We start from the raw sequence: 26,832 nt of genomic DNA on the forward strand, positions 1-26,832 counted from the left end.
ATACTGCGTCATTGACTTTAGACCAGGTTTCAGTTGATCAATCGCTCAGTCTATATCAGTTCCTCAAAATATCAACGCTCCAACAATGCGCCTGAACACACACCTGGTTTTCAGACCAGCAGCCCATGGGCGCACAGATGCATTTGCTATTTAAAGAACATGGTGCACGACGTGAAAATGAAAATTGCGTCAGGCTGAAACTAGCAAAAAAACACTTGCATCACGCTTGGTGCCGCATAGCGCCGGCTTTTCGCTCTAGAAACAACCCTATTTTCTTAACCTGCAAACCTTTGTGCTTTTCATCTACATCCTCATAGCAACATATTCATATAACTAATTCATATTCTTTCAACATATTACAGCATTCACAGTATACTCTCTCTGATGTAGCTTAAACTCTAGTCTGGAAGTGGACTAAACCTGAAATTAGATATATATTTTTAAAACAGTATGGATAAACTGATAGATATATCAGTTTTTTGCCTCTAATAAAACTGCAGTCTGGTACTTTGTTAAAATCAGAAAGCACATGCTTTTGTTTCAGGTTGTTATGTTGAAACACTAAATATAATGGTAGAAGATGAGAAAGTGGTGAAATTACAAGGGGAAATCTACTCAAGTGTCAAGGAGTCGGACAGTCGAGGTCATAAACACTGACATTAACACAGAAATAAATGTGTAACAGAGGCTTTACAGATGCAAACAGGGGTAAACAATATGGTTTTTGTGGGGGGTTTTCCCTTAAAATAAACTTTGGCTGCATGCCAGAAGCATATGACATGAACAACAAGTTGAGAATAGCAGCTGATTTTTAGGGTGGAACAAATGAAACTCAACATAACACTGTAACCAGACACTCTAGCAACCACCTAGCATTACCCTAGCAACTATAGAGTGTAACGGTCGTGTTCTGCCAAAACTCCATTCATTTTCTCTATATGGAAATTGATTTTTAATGATAACTTATAAACCTTTTAAAGACAGCCTTACTGTGAGCTAGTTTGATAGTTTTGCTTCTCCTGAAGCCATTAGCCTTCATTTCAACTTAAATAATCAAGTTCAACAGTGGAATTTGTGTTGGAAAAACTACATTACCCATGATGCTTTACAGAAAATTCCACCAATTAGAGAGTCGAATCAAGCAAAACGCTCTAAAGATCTCGTTTGATCAATCTTCCTACATTCTCTATATACTTAAATATTCGACTGCATATGCATATTTTACAATAAACTTAAAATATATTGTTTATGCATACTTTTATATTTCTATTTGATTATGGTGTTGGCAAAGCTTCATGAGATTGTAGTTCTTTTCCATCACTAAAGCCGATAAGTTCACAGTCTTGTACCTTTGTACTTTCGACCGATTGTCAAATACTGTTTTGGTTCAAATCAAAGTTTGCAATGTTATGATTCACATTGTAGCTGTTTGGCCTGATTCATGGCTTATAATGCTTTTATTGAAGGTTATTTTAAAATCCCTATGGGAAAAATGAATGACCGGCGCTGAAAAAGTAGACTCTATTAACTAGCCCCTCTTATCTGAATTACATTTGCAATAAAAACACCTGTCTTATCATAGTTAAAAGAATTTGACAAAGAAGGAGGTTTGTTTGTGTCTGACAGTTCAGTAAGCTTTAAAGCTTTAAAGACAAAATGGCGGATAGCAACAGTGATTTGATTGGCTGTTTGGGCTGTTATAAGTCAATTCCATACAAAGTGTTTGTATGCATCAGAACAAGATATGTCAGTGGAAAGACCAATGTTAATTTAGTTACTTTACTAAATTACTTTACATTACACATTACACATAATTGATGCGATGTTAGGGAACATCTTACTTCTTACTTCCACCAGTTTCACAGTGAAGCATCTGCTAATCTCATTACATATTAGTCCTTTTTTGCAAGTTATGATAGGCCTAGATGCCATTAGGATGCTGACGTGGAGTCAGTGCTTTAACTTTACTCACATTAATAACCCAGACAAGAGCGAAACCAGCATGAGAAATCAGATGCAGGCAAACCACTAATTACACGAGAAACAGCACAGCGCCTCTGCCAAAAATACTAATCTAATTTGTGAATGGGAGCATGACACAGGATGAGCTAAAAATAGGGGCGACAGGATATTTTCTCATCTGCTAAAGGAAGAGGAAGCTTTCCCTTTAAAATCATTTTGGAAATGGACTGGAGATGTCAGCTCGACATGCGATCTATGAATAAGGCATTGTGAGGGTGCAAGGTTTCTTCTGCTGTGAGGTTTTATTGAGTTACGTGGGTGAATTAAATCAACTTTCTGCCTTTGTTTTGGTTTTCATTCTTAAATATGTGAAGCAGCTCAAGGGTGGATACGCATTACGCACTGAGGACTGTTGTTGTTTTGTGTGATGTACTACTGTGAAAAAAACAACTTAAAGAAATATTAATACAGGGGATGCACGATATATCGGCCACCGTATCGGTATCGGCCGATATTTTTTCATGTTATCGATATCGGCCGGATAAAAAAATTTGTCCTATATATTAAAGCCAATAAATAATGTATAATTTCCTTCAGCTGAGACTCTTCAGATGCGCACTGTTCAACATGATGGGTTTGAATTGCTTGAAATATGATTGAAATCACTTAAAAAAAGGAAAATACAGTTAAGTCTGTCATATCGGGTACACACAATTATAATGTGGACATTATAATTGTGTGTTTGGGAAATGGATTTTACTGGTGAGACTTTTGTTCATTTGGATTTAGATTTATCGGCCAATATATGGGTTATCGGCTTTCAAATATAAAGAATTATCGGTTATCGGTATCAACCAATATATCAGTTATGGGCTTTCAAATATAAAGAATTATCGGTTATCGGTATCAGCCAATATATCAGTTATCGGCTTTCAAATATAAAGAACTATCGGTTATCGGCATCGGCTAATATATTGGTTATTGGCTTTCAAATATAAAGAATTATTGGTTATCGGCATCGGCCAAAATTGCATCCCTAATTAATACAGAATAGAAATGCAGATTGTAAAATCAAATAAGTGGCAGGATAGTAGTTAGTTGTGTTCGCTAAGTCAAGCATCGCTATTACAATTTCTAGTAGTTTTAAACTTTAGACTTCAGCACCATTTGTGCATGATTATAATGTCCCATGCCATGTGCCTAGTTATCGATCTAACATTTCTTGCATAGTCAGTGAGGTCTAATGTTGTTGCTTTGTGGATGAATAAGTAGTCAAAATATTCAATAGACATACACTGACTGAATTAACATTAATAAGAACACTTTTATTTTTCCAGAAAATCTAAGTTTAGTTTAGAATTAAACTTGCAGAAATGTTAACATATCAGATTAATCTGTATTTCGTGAAGGCAGCTGTCAGAATATAAATCACACATCTATATCCTCCATCTAAAAGTGAATCTGAAACGTTTCCTTCAGAACAGAAGGAACAAACACAATAACATGTTTTCTTCGTGTCAGATGCCTTTCCCAGACTAATGATCTGTGCAGACTCACATATGGCAGTAACAGAGGCTTGAGGATCATCAGCAGAATCAACAAAACTCCAGATCTGTTCATCAGGTTTAGCAGATTTAGTGGATAGGCTAAAGCTTTTGGGCTTGTGAACGGTTGGGTTTCTGGTTTGATCCCAATAAAGGAATGGCCCCGTGAGCAAGCAACATTATCCTTTTGATCAAGACGATAACCTGGTAAATGAGACTTGAGGGGCTGCTTACATAATTTACACTTTTTATGCGTTTTAGCCATTCTTTTATACGACAAATTGTCTTTACAAAGTGACGTCGTCATCTACTGGCCTGGCATGAATACTACAGCGTTTTTAGTAGTTTTCACGGATCCTTGTTGCTATGACAACGTTGTCTGTACGTGAAAAAAAAAAATGTAGTACATTGTTGTTGTGTAAACATACCCTGAGTCTTGTAAATTCTCGCTGCAGAATTGGAAACAAACTTAACATGTCATTGTTTGTGTGGCCATAAATAAAGATAGTGAGTCATCACTGAAAAAGCTCACCTAAACTTAGCCACTCCCAGCTCATTGTGTCAGGTTATATTGATGATATCCATAACAAACAGCTGTGTAACTTTGAGCAAAAGGCAATGAGGCCACATTATCAAAATTAAAACAGGACATCATTTTTTGTTACAGTATGTAGTCATTGGAGCAGTGTTGTGGATGGTGTTCGGTATTGCTATGTTGCTACTGTAGTGATCCAAATAGTAATTAAGCTTGTCACTACATCAAACGGTTGTAAATTGAACAAAACCTTACAGGTTTCATAATCCTCAATTTAACCACATAACAGATTAACAACGCCAACCTACAACCAACCACCGTTTTCAACTAAAAACGTGAATCTTTTTTTATGCGTTTTGGCTGTTCGTTTACACGACAACGGCGTTCTGGGCGCCTGAAAACGCAAACTTCTGAAAACGGGAAGTTTTTAAAAACAGACTCTGTGTAATGAACAAAACCGTGAATCTGTGAAGACGATGACGTCATGCGCATGCGTATTACGTGTTCAGTCTACAGTGTTTCATCGCCATCTACTGGCCTGGCAGCAGAATACAGCGTTTTTAGCCGTTTTCGCGGATCCGTGTGAACGGGGATCGTTTTGACAATGGTGTCGTCTGTACGCGGAAAACTCAAAGGAAAACTTTCTACTGAAATACAATCAACTGGTTCACAAATAACATCAAATGGATCATTATCCAGAAGATTAAACTTGCAGCAGTTAACAAGCGAGTCAAGTGAACTATTGTTCACATGATTTGGTCTTGTCCCGCTCGAACGAGCCAAGACCCGGGATAATATGATATTCTCAGATCAAGTGTGCTCCTAATAATTCATAGAAATACAAGACTGAGCTTTAAGGTCTTATAAGTGTCGTATTAGAAACCTCTCTTTTACTGGAGTAATATTTTATTAGTGTTTCTCTACTTTAACTTAAGAACAAGAAGTTTATCGTCCGCCACGAATAAACATTTAATAATTACCTTCTCTTGCCATTGCGGGATGAATGTTGTATTGTCTGTGCATTATAGTGAAGACAATATTTCCTATAATGTTTGCCTATGAAAGACGACCGAGCCAATCAGAGTAAGTATGTGGCGGAGTTACACGTTTAGCCCCGCCCATGTTCCGCCTGACTCCGCCTACACACTCTTCTGATTGGCTGTGATCTTTGATTGATTTGGTGGTCGTGCCACATCTGATGTGGACACTTACTCTTACTTGTCGCTAGAGACACAGTGTAACCCTGTCCTGTCTCCATTTACTGTCTAATACAACATTTACACAAACTCAACTCCACACTTCACAAAGAAACTTGAGCTTGCTGTATATATGGTGAGTTTCACTGCAGACCAAACACAGTCCTGAACACTCATGAATGCAGAGTTAACCCAAGGCTGATGCCACTTCACGGCAGAAGTGGTTAAACTGGTTTTACCTGAACAGTTGGTTGGTGTTAATAAGTATGCAAACTATGTGCACACTGTGAGAGCAGTGTGTCTGTGTGGAGTCTATCCGACTCTTCAGTTTTCTTGGGGAAATCATTCTTCACACACTTTCCAATGCAGTCCGCTGTGTGGAACGACTACCATGCCACATAAACAACACATATGGGCCGAGAGTGATGGTACGTACTGCATATACTGTGAAAATGCCATGCTATGTAGTTATCGTGAGACTGGACTCATGACTCATGGACACATGACTCTTTTAGTGTGTAAATGTGTGGGTTTCACCATGATAAGACAGCTCAGTGTTTGTGTGTTTGTGTGGTTACGTGACCTAAGATGTCTAATCGGCACGGCAGACGGGCAGAGATATCCTCTCCATTGTCCCGAGGCAGTCCTGGACAATATCAGGATGTCTATCCAAGACTTTTCTTCATTAGATCCCAGTCTCTGTTGAGAAATCTCAACATTTCTCTTTGTGCTCTTAGCGTGTCGGTCAAAAATGACCATTTTATGTTTTTGTCAATGAAATTAATGTACTATATTTTAGTTTTATAATGTTTTTTTATTTTATATGTTGTATTTTTAGGTGATTTTAAGGTACTAAATTAGATTTACGCTGTATTCATAATCCATTTATTCACTTTTTTGAACATAGACCTGAAAATTACATTTCCAGCTTAAACTGTGGTAAATCTTGAATGCTTTAGTGCGACAGACTGAAGTTTGATCTCTTTTCGAAGACTACACTCGGCAGATTATTGCTGAAATCAAAAAAGTTTTAAAAAGTGAACTTAAAAAAAGTTACAGAATTTTACGTTTATAGTTATGAAAAATGCACAAAAGTAGTATTTGCATTTAAAATATATTTTCAAAATCACGTTTTACTCTAAAACTGCAAGAAAATCAAAGCCATAAATCTAAACAAGTTTTGTTCCAAATTTGGTTATTGATATATAAAATAATTTTTCTTATCCCAGTAGAGACAGCTGTAAGTAACCCATTTGCAGTTCGTTTCCCATAAAAATAGTAAACGGTGTGAAGTGAATTTTGGGTGAAGCATCAAGAACAGTATGTAGAAACAGTTATTGTGGTTGGGTTTCAGAGGAGCGCAGCATTACACAGGCTTTAGCCGTCTTAGCAGTCACAAGACCGAGTCAAGAAGCAATGGGAATTCTCAGGCGAGGTTTAGATTAATCTGTGGGCTGCTGAATTATTTCACCTTTTGATCCCTTGTTAGTGGTGTTGTTCAAGAGAGACGGGATTGAAATGGAGGATAGGAACGCGTATGTGGAAATGCATGTCCCGTAGAGACCAGCTCATATATTACAATCTAGTGAAAAATGCAATTTAAAATGCAATTTATTATCTCTGTACTAATTTATTAGGGGTTCAAGCATGAAATGCTGAAACCCTATTGTAATTCTAAGGATTTGTAAAACTGATCGTGCAGGCCAAACCGTAAGGCCTAGAGACGTGAAACCTGGCCAGATGGTAGGCCTCAATTTGGGAACAACCTATCAGAGTATGACCCCGATTGGCCCATAGGTGGCGCTACAGCAACCAAAAGTACAGTCGCGCATAACTCTTAGACCGTTTGTCATTTATAAAATGGGCGTGGCAAAATACACTAAAAAGCCTATAAATCCTAAATGAAAACTCAGAACTTCACAAAAATTGGTGAGTACATGTGAGATAACATTCTGAACAAGCATCAAAAGTTTTATGGATATCTGACTATATTTGGCGCTATAACTGTTAAAAAGATTTAAAACCATATATTTCCTATGGTAAATTGCTTGTATTGGCTGTAAATGGTCTTTTCCATCTAGTATGTCAGTGGTTACATGCTTGCTTAATAAAACTTAATGACTTTTGATGCTATTGTGCTTAAAGGCCTTAAAGGCTTGAACCCCGATAAATGCTGCTTGCAGCTTTAATTACTTGATTTATTATTATTACTAATTTGCACTAATTTTTACTCTGTATTAACAATCTCTGTTTCTGTAATTTCCTATTATCACTGTAAAGTATCACTGAAACAATCTATATTGTTAAAAGCGCTGTATAAATGAAGGTGACCCGACTTGACAGGGAGATCGACTTGATTACGTCATTCGCAGTGCTTCATGGGAGTGGGCGGAGCTTGTTTCGACTCTCTGATTGGTGGAATTTTCTGTACAGCATCATGGGTAACGTAGTTTTTCAATATGAATTCCGCTGTTAATTATATGCCAAAATAATGCGGGATGACGGCTTAAGCAGAAGCACAACAATCGATTAACAACCTCGTAGGTCACAGTAGGGCTGTCTTTAAAGGATTATAAGTTATCATTAAAAATCTAGTTTTTGTTGCATTCTTTAGTTGCTAGGGTAATGCTAGGTGGTTGTTAGGGTGTCTGGTTACAGCGTTCCGTAGCACAAACAGTGAAGGTCAAGTTTCATTTAATACATAGTGTTAGGAGTTTGTTCAAGTCACTACGCTTAAATATGAGCAGTGGTTACAGTTCTGGCCTTAGTAAACACCACTAATAAGTGCAGGTCGTAGTGAGTCTCTTGCTGAGTTATGTCTGGTTGAACTGTAGGGTTTAATTCTGGAATTGAATACTTGAGGTCAGGAAACGGATACTTGTTATAAATTAATCTAAATTTTGGTTCCCCTTATAGATTCATTTGTGAGCATTTCAGTGTGACTTTAAACCATTCAAGCGCGAGACGACTGCAGGCGTGTGAATCAGTGTATTGGATCCGTGCAGCTCTTAAAGTGATAGTAACCTAATATTCCATATAACACTAATCAAACAGCAAAACACAAAGAGAAAAATCACTCGTTCTTGACTTTTGTAACTATATTTGTAATGTATATTTCATTTATAAAGTGCAGTGTTATTTTACATTTGATTACAGTTTCTGTACGTAAATGCCTGAAAATCTTAAAACACTGTTTATTTCAATCGTATCTTTTTTCAGTTGTATCTTTTTGTTGTGATTGCTATTTTTTTATTTGTTCTTTTTTTAATTATTAATGCTAATTTAATTTCATAATGCTTGAATTGTATATTAGTTAGGCTAGTTGTTTTTCTATGCTATTTTTAAACCACAGGCAAACGCTCCTCGTGTAAGTGTTCTTCAGCCTGTTTGTTCATGATATTCAGCTACAGTTAAATGTTTTGCAATAAGACTTAAAATAAATGTGAATGATATCTAAGTGTTTTTTTTAATTAACCCTGATTGGAATCGAAATTAGGAATTGATAAAATTTGAACGAGACCCAACCCTATTGAACTGACCTTCAGTATATGATGGGATTTAAGCTCACACACCAGTCACAATGAAAAAGGCCATTTTTTGGCACACAAGTTTCCTTTTCCCCTCCCTTGTAGTTCATGTTTAATGCATCAGAGCCTCAGTGATGATATCAAATGACCTTCCTGCGTGTGCACTCACCATCACACAGTGAGCGTTTGACACCGAGCCCAAAAGCCCAACTATCCAAGACATTCGCCTCTTTATTCCTCCGTGGGAATTCTCTCAGATGATGCAGGATTTCTGCACTGTAGACGTAGGTTTGCCTGTGGGGAATCGCTCCATAAATGCCTCTTTATGCACTGTGTCAAAGAGAGCCCAGAAACCATTGTGTGCAGCCAAGGACGTGGTTATAGTGTCATCATTTCTGTCTTTATGGAAAAAACATTCATTGTTTCCTTCAACCCTTGTTTTCCGAGTTCCCAGAAGCCGCAGTCACCCCTCTATAGACGTCCCAGGCCGTCAGAAACTATAGGAACTAATGCTCACTATAATTTTTTTTTTTTTGGCCTAAAAGGGGTTTTGCAGTTGACAACAGAGTAGGAAGTGAAAATGGGAGATGAAATTGAAAGCAGCTTATAGTGGAGGGATGCAGATGGGATTTCTCTTCCCAAGCAATGGATCTGGCAGAGAGAGAGAGAGAGAGAGAGAGAGAGAGAGAGAGAGAGAGAGAGAGAGAGAGAGAGAGAGAGAGAGAGAGAGAGAGAGAGAGAGAGAGAGCGAGAGAGAGAGAGAGAGAGAGAACGGAGGAGAGCTGAAATCTGCAAATACAGGAGTGACCTACTTCTTCTGGATCAATCTCAGACATCTTCACGCAGAACCTGAGTCTTTCACACAATCTTCGTTTTTGACCAAATTATGTCCTTTCAATTTAGTTGAGACTGTGCTATTTTAGTTCATTTTACGATGTGAATCGATGGGAATGTCTTTGCATTGTCCTCTGATAAAATGTAGGAAATCTACTGTTACAGTATTTATATAACATTAGGAGAATAGTATTCGGATGACCTACTATGCATGCACACTTTACAAAACATAATGGGAATAAACAGCTGTTCTCAGATTGTGAGCTATTGTTGGTCACTTTACATGTCTATATGTATGTCTATATTTTTATGCACACTTTGGGAGATTGCATTAAAACACTGAATGGAAACAGCAAGATGCGCATTAACTCTAAGAATGGTCATTAAAAAATGTATGCGCACAATTTGAGGCAGATCAATGTTTAATCCGATATGAAGACATGCGCATGAACTATGATGGAAACACACAGTCATCAACACTCAGCATGCAAAACTTTACATTGCTAACCATCAAATAAATGTTTAAACTAACTAAACTAATTACTAAACAAACACTGACACAAGACAGCAAATAAAATGGTTAAAAAAAGCCAAAAAGCAGTAAGACAGAGCAATTTCTTAATTTATTCATGCTGCAATGCACTCTGGGAGCACACTGTTACTCAGAAATATCAGGTTAGTAAAACTCAGACTCTTAAGTTATGAAAACTTGAATATATTGATAACTTTACTACATATTTATTTCTGAGGCAATAAGTTTGCAAGATTTTTTTTTAAGTATATGAATATATGATATATATGATATATTAAGATATGAAAATTTTGGCCGATACTGATAACCGATATATTGGCCGATAAATCTAAATCCAGATTTTTATGTAATTTTTGAGAGCCTGATTACAAAATCAAAACTCTCACCATTAAAATCCATGTCCCAAACACACTGAACCATATTTTCCTTTTTCCGAAGTGATTTCCATCATATTTCAAGCAATTCAAAACCATCATGTTGCATCTGAAGAGTCTCAGCTGAACGAAATAATACATTATTTATCGGCTTTAATATGTCGGCCTAATGTTCTTATCAGGCCGATAACGTTAAAAATGAACAAATATCGTCCGATACCGATATGATGGCCGATATATTGTGCATCCCTAGTATAAAGCACTATGTAAGCAAAGGTGACTTGACTTTATGGCACAAACACTTCTCAGTAATCCACACGGAGTCTGGAGACTTGAGTTTGAAAGCTGAGGGAAGCGTTTGACCCACATTATTGCTGATTTGAACATTGATGATACTCATATAAACATGCTTTACCCGTGTGTGTGTGTGTTTGGTTACAGTACCAGAAGACCTGTCCTTAGAGGAGCGAGACGAGCTGTCCAACATACGGCGCAGGAAAAAAGAACTGCTTGATGATATTGAGGTGAGAATGCAGTCGAAAATAAAGTTGTAGAATAGTTGAAGTTGTGTGTGTATTATGTATTTATTGCTTCGCATAATTCCTCTATAGTGAGCTGCTGTTGCATTCTGAACATCACCTATTCTTCCTAATTGAATGCAACATAAAAAGTACCTTGTTTCTCTGTTGGTTAAACAGCTTTAGAACATTGCAATAGGCATTTTTCATCTGAAGCAACTTACATTGTGTCCAAGGTACGCATTTCACATTTCCGGGGAATGAACGCCATGATCTTTGGCTCTAGTGTTTGAGTATCATGTTGAGTCTCCTGTTTGATATGAACCTCTGTTTTCCAGCGCTTGAAGTTTGAGATCGCTGAAGTGATGACAGAAATCGAGCAGCTCACGTGTGTGGGCGAGAGGTGAGTTATGAGAGATGGGAAATGTTTCCTTTTCACTGCAGCTCAACTGAAGCTCATGCAGATTTGCACCTGTCTGTCTTTTGTCTGAGTGTCCTCACTCATCTGTCCTCTTCTAAACATTCATAAGCGCTCTATTCAGACCGTGTCGTCTGGTTGACAGGTCACCTGCAGGAGACGTGTGCTGTACACGCTTGTGTCTTTTATTGAGCTTTAAACAGGGATATAGATTGACTCAGTGCGAGGAAATGGATGTTGAATATCTAACATTCAATAACCCAAAGTGTTAGTTTAGTTTTTAGTTAAATCATATGATAAGAAATCCATTTTTTAATCATAAAATGATGAAAGCATAATGTAACAGAACTCAAAACGTCCTTTCCGTGTCCAAAAATACCGTTTATTGAGAATAAGTTGGACTAATTTTCAGGCAGATGAGTACATTCAAACACGTCCATGTTTATGTCATTGAGACTTATTAGGTGTTGAGAAACTTATATACTATCGGAAGGTTTAGCCTAAATAAATAATAAAGTTCTTTGTGGCTGCTATTTTCTCTTTTGAAAAAAAAGGAAAATATATTTAGTATTCCCAAAAATAATTTTCTAAAGATCTGTCATGGTGCAAAAAAAGGTAGTGGAGTAAAATATCTTAATTACAGTGGTTTTAGTTTATTCACAAAAAACTACTGCTTAGAAGCCAATCCAGAAGAGAAGAATCAACACAAACAGAAAGTGAGGAGAACTCAGGGTTCGTTTATTTAACGATGATGTACTAAAAACAGAAACTTCTTTCCTTGCATTGTTCATGTTTAACGTTGTTAAAACGATCCCCGTTCACACGAATCCATGAAAACGACTAAACCTGCTGTATTATTCATGCCAGGCCAGTAGTTGGCGCTGTCACTTTGTAAAGAAACACTACGCGTCTATAGACTTAACAAGTAATACACGTGCATGAAGTCACCGTTTTCACAAATTCATGTTTTTGAAGATAACACATATCGGCATTGTTTTTTAAAAACTTGCATTTTTAAAGTTTTCATTTTCAGGCCCCTAAAACTCTGTTGTTGTGTAAATGAACGGCCAAAATGCATTAACATTTTTCTATTTCGGTTGAAAATGGTGTCGTGTTAACATCCCCTAAACAGGAGAAAACAAAACTGAACAAGAAACAGGTGCACAAAACAACCAGTTACCATGGCAACAAACAAGGGCATAATCAGTAACCTAGGAAACTGAAAGAAGCGGTAAAATGGGGAACAAAAGGCAGCATGAACAGAACACTAGGAAACATTGAAATACAAACTAAAAATCCATAAACAGAACATGATCGTTATTAAGACAAAACTATTATATAGACGAAACTTGACTAATTCAAATTCTTGATACGACTCTTCTTAAAAATGATCATAAATAATCAAGAACCATCATATGAACAGATAACATCAAAGCCTGTGATTTCCTTAAGAAAATATTCTTAGAATTTCTATAGAATTGCACTTAATATTCTTACAAACTAATTCCTTAACTTCTTTCTTAAAATGATTTTTGTGAATCCACTCTTAGAACAAATGAGAGTAGAAATGGTAGCTGGAAAACTTATGTTGTGTAGCACCAGATCCAACGTTACATACGATGCAGTTTGTTTTTAACTATATCAATGATCATTTCAGTCTGCATTTATATATATATATTTATATATATATTTATATATATGTTCTGAGACGCACTGGCTGGTCCAGCCTGAAAAATACGCTTTTTTTAATGCTATTTGATCATAAGAAACAGCATTTATGGGACAGTTGTTGTCAGTGAAACGACCTGCCTCAAAGGGACTTTGATAAGGCTCTTAAATCTACAGGATTTGTGTCTGTAAATCAGGACTGTTTGAGAGTTGGCACATTGTATCCGCAAGCCAATCACACAAGAGGTTCTTTGTCCGCCTTCGGTCTTATTAGGGGATCTTTCTTAAGACATATTTACTTCCATTTGCAGCAAAACAACACAGAGAAACAAACAAATTGCAATGGGAAGAAAGAAATTCAACATGGATCCCAAAAAAGTAAGTTATTGAATTGTCAGATATTCTATATTTTCATTAATGTTTAAATACTTTTAAAGCCTTTTCTTTAGTGTAGGCTATTACTGAGCGATCAACATTGTGACATTTTCCCTCACATTTGGAAATTTTCCACATACTTTTCCTGGCATTTATATAGGATTGATCTTAAAATCCTTTTTTAAATCATCTCTCTCGCAGGGGATCCAGTTTCTTCTGGAGAACGACCTCCTGCAGCAGACGCCTGAAGACATCGCTCAGTTCCTCTATAAAGGAGAAGGCTTGAACAAAACCGTCATTGGGGATTACCTGGGCGAACGGTAAACCTTACCCTGTCTCTTACCCTGCTTTATTCAGTGTATGTCTGTGAGACGTGGGCCTGATTCATCACAAAAAACCTCCAGAAATGTATTGTCTGGGAGTAAAACAGCAGCAGTTAAAGTCCACTGAAGGAAACGGACCACCGCTTGGGATGAGACTTGTCAAAACAATAGGATTTCATGAAGCATAGCTATAGATACAACAGTCGAAGGCTGCTGAACATCACAAATGATGACAAACAATTGACCTTTCTTTGCAGAAAGTAACCGTTTCTTCTGTGTGTGGCTGTTGTTTTCTCGTAGGGATGATTTCAACATCAAAGTGCTCCAGGCTTTTGTCGAGCTCCATGAGTTTGCCGACCTCAACCTCGTTCAGGCTCTGAGGTGGGAAAAGCTTCTCTGCAGGAATGCCTCGTTTCTAGACTATTTGGCTTAGAATTATTCCAATAATATCATTATGAACTGGTTTCTATTTTGCTCAAAAATTTCCCTTTTTTATAGTATGAAGGTAAATCACTTTAAACTTGTCAAACTTGACCATTAATATTTTTTCTTTTTGCAGTGTGAAATTATTTGGCAAATTAAGTTGGCAAAACTCAATAATTTTGAAAGAATCTGTTACATTTTTTTTTTAAGTTAAGAAATTCAAACTAAGCAGAACTGGCAGATTTCTATTTTGTACTTAAAATTTTTGAGTAAACTAATTCATACATTTAACATAAAATTATCATGTATCCTCAACTCAAATATCTTAGTAGTGTAAATTTTGCTAGCTTTAACTAGCTAAGTCAAGTCAAGTCATCTTCATTTATATGGCGCTTTTACCAATATAGATTGTTTCAAAGCAGCTTTACAGAGATAAACGTATAATTTAAGGTAACAGAGATTGTTTTAGCTTTATAGCGGTTCTTTGATAAAGTTATTTCCCAGCTAAAGTTAGTTTTGATTAATTCGCTTCCGTCGCAACGATCAGTAAATGCTAACTTGCTAATTGGTAACACAATGCTTTGATGGCATTTGAATAGCAATTGGTCAATGAGTACGACAGTATGAAACAACTTACATGTTCTCAAACCAATTAATTCTGATTCAGAACAAAATTACAAAAACGTTACACTTTAATTTTAGCATTACTCTCCCGTTAAAGTGTCATGGCAAAGTATGCCGGGAAACAGAAATTCCAGCCCAGTTTTAGTCAAATTTAAGTTAAATTAAAAGAAACAAGTTAATAAAACTCAAAACGTTGAAACAATCTAGATTACTTAAAATGTGTCAGTTATGTGAACTCAAAAAAAAGTTAAGAAATTCAAACTAAGCAGAACTGGCAGATTTCTATTTTGTACTTAAAATATTTGAGTAAACTAATTTATACATTTAACATAAAATTGTCATGTAATTCAACTCAAATATTTTAGTTGTGCAAATTTGGCTAGCTTTAACTAGCTAATTCAGTAAATGCACATAAAAGTTTGATTTGATTGAACTAATTTGTTTAATGTAAGTTTACCCAACTCAAACCAAGGGTGTACTGGACTTGTTGACTCGTGACTGATTTTCTGAGGGATTTGCTGTCTCCACACAGGCAGTTCCTCTGGAGCTTCAGACTTCCCGGCGAGGCACAGAAGATTGACCGAATGATGGAGGCGTTTGCGTCCCGGTACTGCCAGTGCAACCCGGGAGTCTTTCAGTCCACAGGTCAGACGTGAGCGAAACAGCCAGTGTCCATACTAATGCAAACCCTGCTTCTGTCCCGCTCAGATTCAGAGAGATGTTGGTCAAAGAAACATCAGTTTAGGCCCAAAACACACCCAGTCGAAATGCATCTTGCAATATTGTTTTTGTGTTTCCTTGTTGCATTCTCAGCATTGCTGCAAGGAAATTTGCATAAAGTTTTCTCTTTCAGGGGTGCGTTTCCCAAAAGCATCGTCATTATTAACATAGTTAAACCATTTGGCGTTTTTCCCAAAACCATAGATCCAACAAACATTTGCAAACAGTGTTGCAAACATTGCGTGGTTGATAACATACACTATACAAAATAATGTGTTGGCTAAACAGTTTGCATCAATGTTTTGAGTCATGACATCTTTGAGTGAATTTACGTTCAACCAACACTACACTGAGTAAGAGGAACTTAATAATTTGTAGCATAAACACACATTTTTAAGTTGATTACTCAAAAATATTAAGTTGCTCCGACTACCAGAGCCCTGGAACCAATCTATTTCATGAGCTATCATAGCACATGCTAACATAACTTATTTAACATGTACTTTTAGTGAACAAGTAAGATATTACATTAGCACAGTCATTGCTTATAGATCAATGTAGTGTTTACCTTCATGTATCTACTCTGCTCTTAAAGAAACTCTTTTAAATGTCAAGCATAACAGCATTAAACACTAACAGGTTTTTTTTTTCTTTATTAAAAACAAATAAATTAACACTTAATTTCAACATTTATTCTCCTTATCAAGTTCTATGCAAAGCATGCTGGGAACTAGAAAGCCATTGCCTAATTTCCAAAGTTATCGAGACAATTTCATCAAGTTACTACAACTTTTTTTTTTTAAAGCAAATTAACGCAGAAATTTGAGTTTAAATTACAGCTGATATTAAGTTGATGTAATGATCAACATTATTATGTCAATAGAACTTAACAAAATAATGTTTGCAACTTAATAGGTTTAATTAAAACATTAAAATTAGAATTTTTTAACTTGCAACCATGCATTTATTTAAGTTGTGGCAACAGGTCCCCTGAATTACTTTTTAGATACATATTTTCTTGTTAAAATGACATGTAGACTTAAATAGATCATGCTCTCAGGCACAATAAACAAGCTAACATGCGGTACAATATATAGCTTTCACCCCATTTTAATTTATTCTATATATTTTAGCATTTCTGATGAATGCACGTGTGCATAAACGCGTCAGAGAAGTATGAAGGAACCTACAATTAATCAGACATCAAATAAAGCAAAACAAAAACAGTGAAGTAGTCCTCAGTTCGTTACAGGAGCGTGCTAACGTGATGAATGGCTTTCTGTTGTTTATGCAAACCAACTATAATAATACTACATTAATTGTGATCTCGAATCGATATAATAGCAGAAGTTATTTCTCCACCACCTGCATGTGATGTCGGGGTTTGGCTTTGGTTAGTTTACTTGTAATTATGCATAATTTACTGTTATTACTATAGTAAGTTCATGTGTAACTTCGTCACCTTAAAATAAGTTGTTACTGAACATTTCTTTGATTGTTTATGGTAATGAAACGAGTTGAGAGCTCATGTCACGATGTGTTTAGAGAGTACAGCTCAGTCTGGCGGAGAAAAATGGGCCTTTTTCTATTTGAAAGGTTTATTTATGCCAATTTTCTCCGTGACGAGCCCTTAAATCAAAACAAAGCTTCAATATGTGGATATAAATTATACTAGCAGTCAAAAGTTTGGAATAATGTTTTTGAAAGAAGTCTCTTCTGCTCACCAAAGCTGCATTTATTTGATCAGAAATACAGTAAAAACAGAGAAATATTATTACAATTTAAAAAAAAGCTGTTTTCTATGTGAATATACAGGATTTTCAGCATCATTACTCCAGTCTTCAGTGTCACATGATCCTTCAGAAATCATTCTAATATGATGAGTTGATGCTCAAGAAACATTTATGATTATTATTAATGTTGAAAATCATGATACACTATCATTCAGAAGTTTGGGGTGAGTAAGATTTAAAAAAATAAAGAAAAATAAATGAATACTTATATTCAGTGTGAATGCATTATATTGATCAAAAGTGTCAGTAAAGACATTTATAATGTTACAAAATATGTATATTTCAGATAAATGCTGTTATATTGAACTCCCTAATCAAAGAATCCTGAAAAAAAAAAATTATCACGGTTTCCACATAAATATTTAGCAAATTGATAATAATCAGAAATGTTTCTTGAACATTATAAGGATCATGTGACACTGAAGTATATTAACATAGAAAACAGTTCTTTTTAAATTGTAATTATATTTCACATTATTATTTACACATTATTATTAGCCTATTTATTTTAATAGTAGACTACAAATATTATTGCTGTTCACAGAGTCACTTACATCTCTTTCAATGCCAGTTATTGTGCATTGGCTTGTTTGGTGTGTGTGTGTCAGTGTGTGGTTATTGAATTATTAGTGTGTTTATGTTGCAGACACATGTTATGTCCTGTCCTTCGCCATCATCATGCTGAACACCAGCCTTCACAACCCCAACGTCAGGGACAAACCGGCCGTAGAGCGCTTCATCTCCATGAACAGAGGCATTAATGAGGGAGGAGACCTGCCAGAGGACCTGCTCAGGGTAATCATGCTGACCAGCATTTGTGCTTAAAAAAGTACATAATGTTAATTTCTTTTTGAAAATGAGCGATGGTTTGTCTAGATAAGACTCTTATTCCTCGGCTGGGATCGTGTAGAGACTTTGAAGCTGCACTGAAACTCACATTTGGACCCCATTGAAGTCACTATATGGAATGTTTTCCTCAAAAACCTTAATTATTAAATTATCAGGGGCCGTATGTATAAAGCCACTCAGAGTAAAATTTTAGTCTCAAGTCTGTCAAAATTCTAAGAATGACATCATTTTACTTTTATTCCTAGACTTAAGAATAAGTGTGATTCATAAAGGTTCCTAAGTGTCAAGACTAGGTCTCAGCTCCTAAATTATTTAAGAGAGCTGAAGAGGTCTCTTAACCTAGTTAGGAGTAACAAGATGGCAGCAGAGAGGAGGAGGCCACGCACTTTTCAATGCAAATATGATGTATTGGAGTTAGAGTAAATGATGACGGAGTTGATTTTATAGCAATGAAATAAAAAGGATAATAAAAAATAAAAAGCAGTACACCCGGTGATGACTTGAGCTCCTCATTCCACAGTAAGCAGGGTCTTAATAGCACATGTGGCTCTGACCACACCAAACACATTAGAGGCTAAAAGTGATGTGCGGACTTTTTTTTGTTTTTTTATGACCCTACAAGTTTGCTTAAACCATCAAAATATAAGGAAAATAAAACTTAGTGAAGATATTTATCTGACAAAATTATTTCAAGTCACTTTTTACAGTATTGTTTCAAAGCAGCTTTACAGTGATAACAGGAAAATAATGCAACAAAGTTAGTTTGGGCTGTACAGCAGAAGAAAATAGTGTCATTGTGCAGCTGAAGTTAGTTCAATGATGATTTATTTCCATTGTAAAAGATCATTAGTTATCTATTTAGTTCATTATACAGCCACTCTGAGAAAACAGTAATGTCATTGTTCGGCTCAGTTCAGTTCTCAGACAATGGTGTCAATCCAGGAAGATCAATAATATTGTTGAAAAAAGGGCAAACTACAGCAACAGTTTTTAAAAAAAAAAAACAACTAAAAAGCTCACAGGAGAAGAAAAAATCATACATTGTCTGCAACATACTGTAGCCAGTTATTAATATTTTATTGTCCTCTCTTGTTCATTTGTTTGACATTGGCTAAAAATGATGACTGTACAGTTTGTCATGTTTCATTGTGTTATCACAAATAAACAATTGACTCCAAGCACAACTACACAACACGCGTACAAAACCTTTAACACATTTTTAATACTATTTGAATAAAGGGTGAGTGTCAATTTTCCTTGGCCTCACTTTTGGCCAATACTATATGGCAGTTCTTTGACTTTCCAATTGATCTTCAAATCTCGCAGTAAAATAAAGCCACTTTATTGCGTATTACGGGCTTTCCTGAGTTGTTGAATCCATTGATGGAACTCATGTTTGCATAATTGCTCCAACTGTAAATGAGGAGACAGGCATCAATAGAAAAGGGTTTCCACAGCATAAATACTAACTTGTGATAATTTTGCACAATGCACTGCAAAGCATTTTTTTTAAATAAATTTAAATATTAAAGCCTCAGTGTCTTAATTAAATTATTTTATTATAATTAGATTAAATGATTGGTGTCATGCTGTAGTGACCTCATCCTTGCAGGCTCACTATTGGCTGATTCAGTGGTTGAGGGCGGCCATTTTGGGTTGACATCACTGTAGTCCTTAGTTTACAACACTTAAGTCCCACTTCAGTCAGCACTTAAGAATCAGTCTTATACTTTACTGAAAGTTGCTTTTAGCTGCTTTATAAAAGTCTCCTACTCTTAGAAAAGTCCTACTCTTTACTAAGTATTTTCTGACACTTAAGTCAAAGCTTAAGACTATTCTTAAGAGCATTTCTTAGAAGTGTTATACATACGGGCCCAGGAAATTTTAATTCTGAAGGGAACTAATCCTTCAGTTCCAGTTCAATCGAGTCAGCTAACACTAACTATATTTACTCTCCTGTCTCATTTGGGTCAGTTTCCATATGAATGACTCTCATGATTAATGCAGTAGCAGCCATAGGACTGTTTTAAATATTTCACAGAGGCATGCGTGTAAATGTGCTGAATCTGCATACATTAACAGACTAATGTCTCTGCAGAACCTGTACGAGAGCATCAAGAGCGAACCCTTCAAAATCCCAGAGGACGACGGCAACGACCTCACACACACATTCTTCAACCCGGACCGAGAAGGCTGGCTCCTGAAGTTAGGTCAGAACCAGACTCTTACTCTCTTACTCTTATACTCTTACTCTTTTACTCTTACTCTTTTACTCTTACTCTTACTCTTACTCTTACTCTTATACTCTTACTCTTTTACTCTTACTCTTTTACTCTTACTCTTACTCTTACTCTTATACTCTTACTCTTACTCTTACTCTTTTACTCTTATACTCTTACTCTTACTCTTTTACTCTTATACTCTTATACTCTTACTCTCTTACTCTTATACTCTTACTCTTTTACTCTTATACTCTTACTCTTACTCTTACTCTTACTCTTATACTCTTATACTCTTACTCTTACTCTTACTCTTATACTCTTACTCTTACTCTTATACTCTTACTCTTACTCTTACTCTTACTCTTATACTCTTACTCTTACTCTTACTCTTACACTCTTACTCTTATACTCTTACACTCTTACTCTTATACTCTTACTCTTTTACTCTTACACTCTTACTCTTATACTCTTACTCTTACTCTTACTCTTATACTCTTACTCTTATACTCTTACTCTTTTACTCTTATACTCTTACTCTTACTCTTACTCTTATACTCTTACTCTTACTCTTACTCTTTTACTCTTATACTCTTATACTCTTACTCTCTTACTCTTATACTCTTACTCTTACTCTTTTACTCTTATACTCTTACTCTTACTCTTACTCTTTTACTCTTATACTCTTACTCTCTTACTCTTATACTCTTACTCTTACTCTTTTACTCTTACTCTTACTCTTACTCTCTTACTCTTACTCTTTTACTCTTATACTCTTATACTCTTACTCTCTTACTCTTATACTCTTACTCTTACTCTTACTCTTTTACTCTTATACTCTTACTCTCTTACTCTTATACTCTTACTCTTACTCTTTTACTCTTACTCTTACTCTTACTCTTACTCTTTTACTCTTACTCTTACTCTTACTCTTACTCTTACTCTTTTACTCTTATACTCTTACTCTTACTCTTACTCTTTTACTCTTATACTCTTACACTCTTACTCTTACTCTTACTCTTTTACTCTTATACTCTTACTCTTACTCTTTTACTCTTATACTCTTACTCTCTTACTCTTATACTCTTACTCTTACTCTTACTCTTTTACTCTTATACTCTTACTCTTACTCTTTTACTCTTATACTCTTACTCTCTTACTCTTATACTCTTACTCTTACTCTTACTCTTTTACTCTTATACTCTTACTCTTACTCTTACTCTTTTACTCTTATACTCTTACTCTCTTACTCTTATACTCTTACTCTTTTACTCTTATACTCTTACTCTCTTACTCTTATACTCTTACTCTTACTCTTACTCTTTTACTCTTATACTCTTACTCTTACTCTTACTCTTTTACTCTTATACTCTTACTCTTTTACTCTTATAATCTTACTCTTACTCTTTTACTCTTATACTCTTATACTCTTACTCTTATGCCTGGCTCACACTACAGGAGTTTTAGGCCGATTTATGCCCGATTTACCCCTCCCGAGAATCTGAGAAAAAATCTTGTCGAGGACCTCGATCGGTTCCGATGTTCGGCGCAGATTATCTGGTAATGTGAGGCGTTCACAGATCGAATCTTGCCCCTCCCGATCTGCTCTCACACAAATCGGGCTCGCCCCGATCATATCAAACATGTTTGATATTTATCGGGATGAGCAAGATTGTGATTACGTCAGTGCTGTCAAAAAGACAGCAGGGCTGTCGTGCTGAAGGAATTTCCCTTGAGATAATTTTAAATGACTCAACTCGATATGCGTTTTTATCTCCATTTATTTATTGCTAAATAAATAAGTATTACGCTGTGGTCAGCAGGCACAAACGTTACATGTTCAGTAATGAAACCGAAACTAAAAAGCGCGTTAAAAAGCGCGTGGATTTCAAAATCAATGCACGCATCACCGGATTTAAAAATGCACATCTAGCTTGTTGCACGCACACATATTATGCCGAAATAACGATAGTATATTATGTTAACATTATTAGCCTAATAATAATAAATCTTTAATTAATATTTGATTGAATGCTGAATGTTGTGCTTGGTCAATTTAATAAAACGAATAGGCTACTTTAATTGTGACAATTAAAATGATTGAATATTAAATATTAAGTGGACAATTTTTGCAATAGTATTTATATGCTATCTAGCACCCCCTCGTTAAAAAAATATCTCGCACTGCCCCTGGCCCACGTATTAAAAAAATGGTTGGGTTTAAATCGGGCTCGGGCTCATAATTACAGTTATGTTAATGTGTTGTGTTGTGTTGTGTTGTGTTGTGTTGTGTTGTGTTGTGTCGGGCCGGGCCGGGCTCGGACACAACGTGCATGGGCTCGGGTAGGGGACGGGCTTGATTTTTTGGGGCCCGATCTAAGCTCTTAACTCAAAGTACCGGTAGGTTCAAAGTCTCTGTGCGTGTGTATGTGCGTGCATGCGTGTGTGTCTCATGGCAATGCATATCCCATATGTTTCCATGTTTTTACACTTCAGATCTGCTGCGTGAGATCACGTGAGACGCTTCCTCTGGCACGATAATCTTAATAACATTTTGTAGTGTGTGGTGCACCGCGATTTTCAAACCTTGTAGTGTGAGCATGTTTAAGATTTGGGGGAAGAAAATCTGCAAAGATTCTCCTTAAGTGTGTGCTTCAACCAGATTTCAAAATCGGTTAGGATTTTAAAACTCCTGTAGTGTGAGCCAGGCATTATAACTCTTATACTCTTACTCTTACTCTTATACTCCTACTCTTACTCTACAAACTACAAACACAAGTAAAAAAAGGTGTTAAAAACTACAAAACATGGCAGATATGCGCGACCGACGGTGAGAGGTTTAGATAAAGGTTTGAGTGACTAATCAAAGTTTAACCTGAAATAAACCTGAGTACATTTTTAGGGCGTAGTACAAGTAGGCGAAGTGAGACGCAGCAATAGAGTCACTATAGTGAGAAGTGTGCAAGCTGGATGCTGTACATGTACATGAAATCTGTAACAAGTCAATTTACTTTTTAAACCTCAGCTCTCACAGACTTTAATTTGTACATTCTGAGGCTCTTGACGGACCTGCAGAATTAAGGAAAAAGTGTGTTACGCCTGATTGTAACTTTAAGCAAGCAGCATGTAAACTACTGAAACACTGTTTACGAGCCATTTCACTCGGTAATCTGATGTAAAGAGAATCTGGCCAGCTCTAATCTGATTGGATGACATTAAGCTTTTTTCAGTCTGTCTGGGTTCAGAGTTGTGTTTTTACAGTAAGAGTGTTTCTGAGGGGGAAAAAGAATTACTGTATTTTGCCATTTTTGCCAGGTTATACTTGCGTCAGATCTTTTAAAGATTTGAAAGGGGTTTAGAGGTTTGATAAAGATCATTTGAGAGTGTGATTTTGCAATGGCAGCGGCTATTTACACCAAAGTCTGTTCACTCGGCGGCCATCTTTGCAGCTGTTTCGGGCAAGTCCTGTCTATTTGAATGGGGGAATCCTGAAATCTCAAAAACTGCTTGCCGAACTCACAATTAAATGCAATCAGCAACAAAATCTAACATGAACTGTCCCGTAAATGTAGTTTTTTACACTATTTATGCTTTTTATACGAATTTTTCAGGCTAGACGAGTCAATGCGCATGTGCAGTCATAAGAGTGAGTCTCAGGTTTCTATGGGAACGGGGTTTCTCATGGGAGATGCAGTGATACAATGACTTTGCCAATCAGCGATTGGCTCATTCACTTTAGAAGGCGGGACTTATTTCCGCTATATTGCGCGTTGCAGTTTCTCCAATTCACAAGTAATAGGAGTGAACCGTCTTTCTATATCTATAGTCTTTGGTTATATTTATACTTATAAATAGTGGCAGATTAGTGTTGTTTTACATTAAACAGTATGCAATAATAACACAGTGTAAATGAATATATTTTTTAAAGCTATTAAATGGATGCCGCCTTATTGCGACAATAAAGCCCTCGCCTATACCAAACCCTAACACTAAACACTTTATTATTAAACACACGTTAAACACTTTATTTGCACTTTTTAAATATTTTCTTCATCATTTTTATTGAAAATAAATGCCTTTCCGATCTGATATGAGATGGGGAAAGGATGCAGAGTGAGTTCAGCAAACAGAGGATTCAAACTCGTGTCGATTTGCGTCAAAACTTTCTGCAAACACGCTTTTACCCCTACACTATTGCAACTGTTGACAATAACTTGAATTCCCTAATTTTGTCTGTCTCAATCAGACGTTAGTGTAAATAGCCTTTGCCAACAAGGCAGGATATTTGCACTTAGTGTAAAAAATGATATAGTATTTCAGATAAACCCATGGTATGCACAAACTAGGTCTCTTGACCTCTCATTCAGATGGTCTCCTCCTGTCTTCTAAGTGTGTAGTTATTGAATAAGCTGCGGTGTGAACCAGACTTTATGCCGATAGTCAAATGTCTGGCTTTGCATGGGAGCAAAATCCCGGAAGTGCCGGATCTGGTCCACAAATGAAGCCCTGCAGGGGATGTCTATACAGAGTCTGCTGTGTTTCATATGTATGTGCCTTTTTTATTTGTTTGTCAGTGGTCAAGTGATGCTTCTTTGTGTCTTTCTAATGTCCCGTCTCCCATCTCCAAACATTATCTGTGTGTTAGTATGTGTTGATGTTGAGTGTTCCTTCTTGTTTCCCTGACACCCTTTGACCCTTACCTTCCACTGCAAAAAATGCTTTTCTTACTCAGTATTTTTGTCTTGTTTCCAGTCCAAATTAAAAAAAAAAAAATCAATTAAGATGCATTTACTTTAAGATATTATGTCTTGTTCTCTGGGGAAATAAATCCAAATTAAGTGAGTAAATGCATTTTTAGATTTTTGGACTGGAAACAAGATAAAAATACTGAGTAAGAAAAGCATTTTTTGCAGTTCATTTTCTATCCTGTGACTGTCTGGCGTTCTCTACAGGAGATGCGTAACAAAACCAGGACAGATCTATCCCATCGTTCCCTCTTTTCACCTCTTCTAACCTTCATTTGATCCTCTCCTGACTGTCACTCAAGGCCTTCCCACTTCCGGTCTGTAGGCTTAATGTTAGGCTGCGTCTGGGGTTAGAGGTCAGTTTACTATCCCGAAGGCAGTTCGACTTAAAAACAAGTGCATACATTTACATTTATGCATTCGACAGATGCTTTTATCCAAAGTGACTTACATTGCATTTCTAGTTACACATTTACATTCTTATCAGTTCTTGGTTTCCAGGGAATCAAACCCATGACCTTAGCTTTGCAAGTGCCAACGCTCTACTGTTTGAGCTACAGGAAAGCTGTTACATAGATACATAGATTAAGAATAAAATAAGTAGATCACTAAACCAAAATAGCTGAGTATTAATTCAACTGTTAATCTGTTAAATCTGTAAACTCTTTCCCCGCCATTGACAGAAATTTCCGTGTTTTCACTGTTATACGGTAGGTGGCGCTATGTCATCTTAGGCGAAGAACAAGCAGAAACAAGCAGATGCATGTCTAAAATAACGATTATCAACATTAAAGCCAGTTTAGTTCACATGGTGAACTTGTTTTCTATGTAATGTCCCGGTAGACCTATATACTTTCTAATAATAATAGTACACATTTATACCCACACAAGTTTTATGTGTTTCCCTCAGCTGAAAGCTTTTTCCACTCAAATAATTATGCTTTTTCTCACTAAAACTATCCCTGTTGGATCTGTGGAAATGTACACTGGAAAATAGACAGGACTAAATGAAAAAATGAACGCTTCTCTAGCGAGGCTGTGTGTGTGTGTGTGTGTGTGTGTGTGTGTGTGTGTGTGTGTGTGTGTGTGTGTGTGTGTGTGTGTGTGTGTGTGTGTGTGTGTGTGTGTGTGTGTGTGTGTGTGTGTGTGTGTGTGTGTGTGTGTGTGTGTGTGTGTGTGTGTGAGAGAAGTTAAAGCAACAGAACATCTACGGGACAAAGTGTAGAGCGTGTTGGACCCACCTATAGGCGCACATTACTAACGCGCTCTTTAAATAACAAAAAAATACTGCGCCATTGACTTTAGACCAGGTTTCAGTTGGTCAATGGCTCAGTCTATTTCAGTTCCTCAAAATAGCAATGCTCCAACAATGCGCCTGAACACACACCTGGTTCTCAGACCAGCAGCCCATGGGCGCACAGATGGGTGCAAATGCATTTGCTATTTAAACAACGTGACGCAGGACGTGAAAATGAAAATTGCGTCGGGCTGAAACTAGCAAAACACACTTGCGTCAAGCCGGGTGTGTGATAGGGCCTAATATTTGTTGGTTTTATGTAAAGAATTTTATGGTTTTATGTAAAGAATTCACAAATATTGTATTAGCGATTATATCCCCATACCTGGAAATCTCACTGTAATCAATAACAACAT

At 36.4% G+C, this 26,832-nt stretch overlaps 1 protein-coding gene across 2 annotated transcripts in view; it reads left to right on the forward strand.

The window, feature by feature from the left end:
- Positions 1-26,832, forward strand: part of cyth3b (cytohesin 3b) — a 51,006-nt gene that overhangs the window by 16,790 nt on the left and 7,384 nt on the right. The window contains exons 2-10 of one of the 2 annotated variants that reach the window (XM_081366058.1): positions 10,946-11,028; positions 11,203-11,258; positions 11,361-11,425; positions 13,420-13,486; positions 13,685-13,803; positions 14,107-14,187; positions 15,386-15,498; positions 18,013-18,161; positions 20,314-20,425. In XM_081366058.1, the coding sequence (XP_081222184.1) occupies positions 11,388-11,425; positions 13,420-13,486; positions 13,685-13,803; positions 14,107-14,187; positions 15,386-15,498; positions 18,013-18,161; positions 20,314-20,425 (679 nt within the window). In that variant the 5' untranslated portion in view covers positions 10,946-11,028; positions 11,203-11,258; positions 11,361-11,387. The remainder of the gene's footprint in view (positions 1-10,945; positions 11,029-11,202; positions 11,259-11,360; positions 11,426-13,419; positions 13,487-13,684; positions 13,804-14,106; positions 14,188-15,385; positions 15,499-18,012; positions 18,162-20,313; positions 20,426-26,832) is intronic. The other variant, XM_081366057.1, reaches the window with a different exon arrangement.

Source organism: Scardinius erythrophthalmus (assembly GCF_964197995.2).
Source record: "Scardinius erythrophthalmus genome assembly, chromosome: 1".
In the NCBI taxonomy this organism is placed as follows: domain Eukaryota; kingdom Metazoa; phylum Chordata; class Actinopteri; order Cypriniformes; family Leuciscidae; genus Scardinius; species Scardinius erythrophthalmus.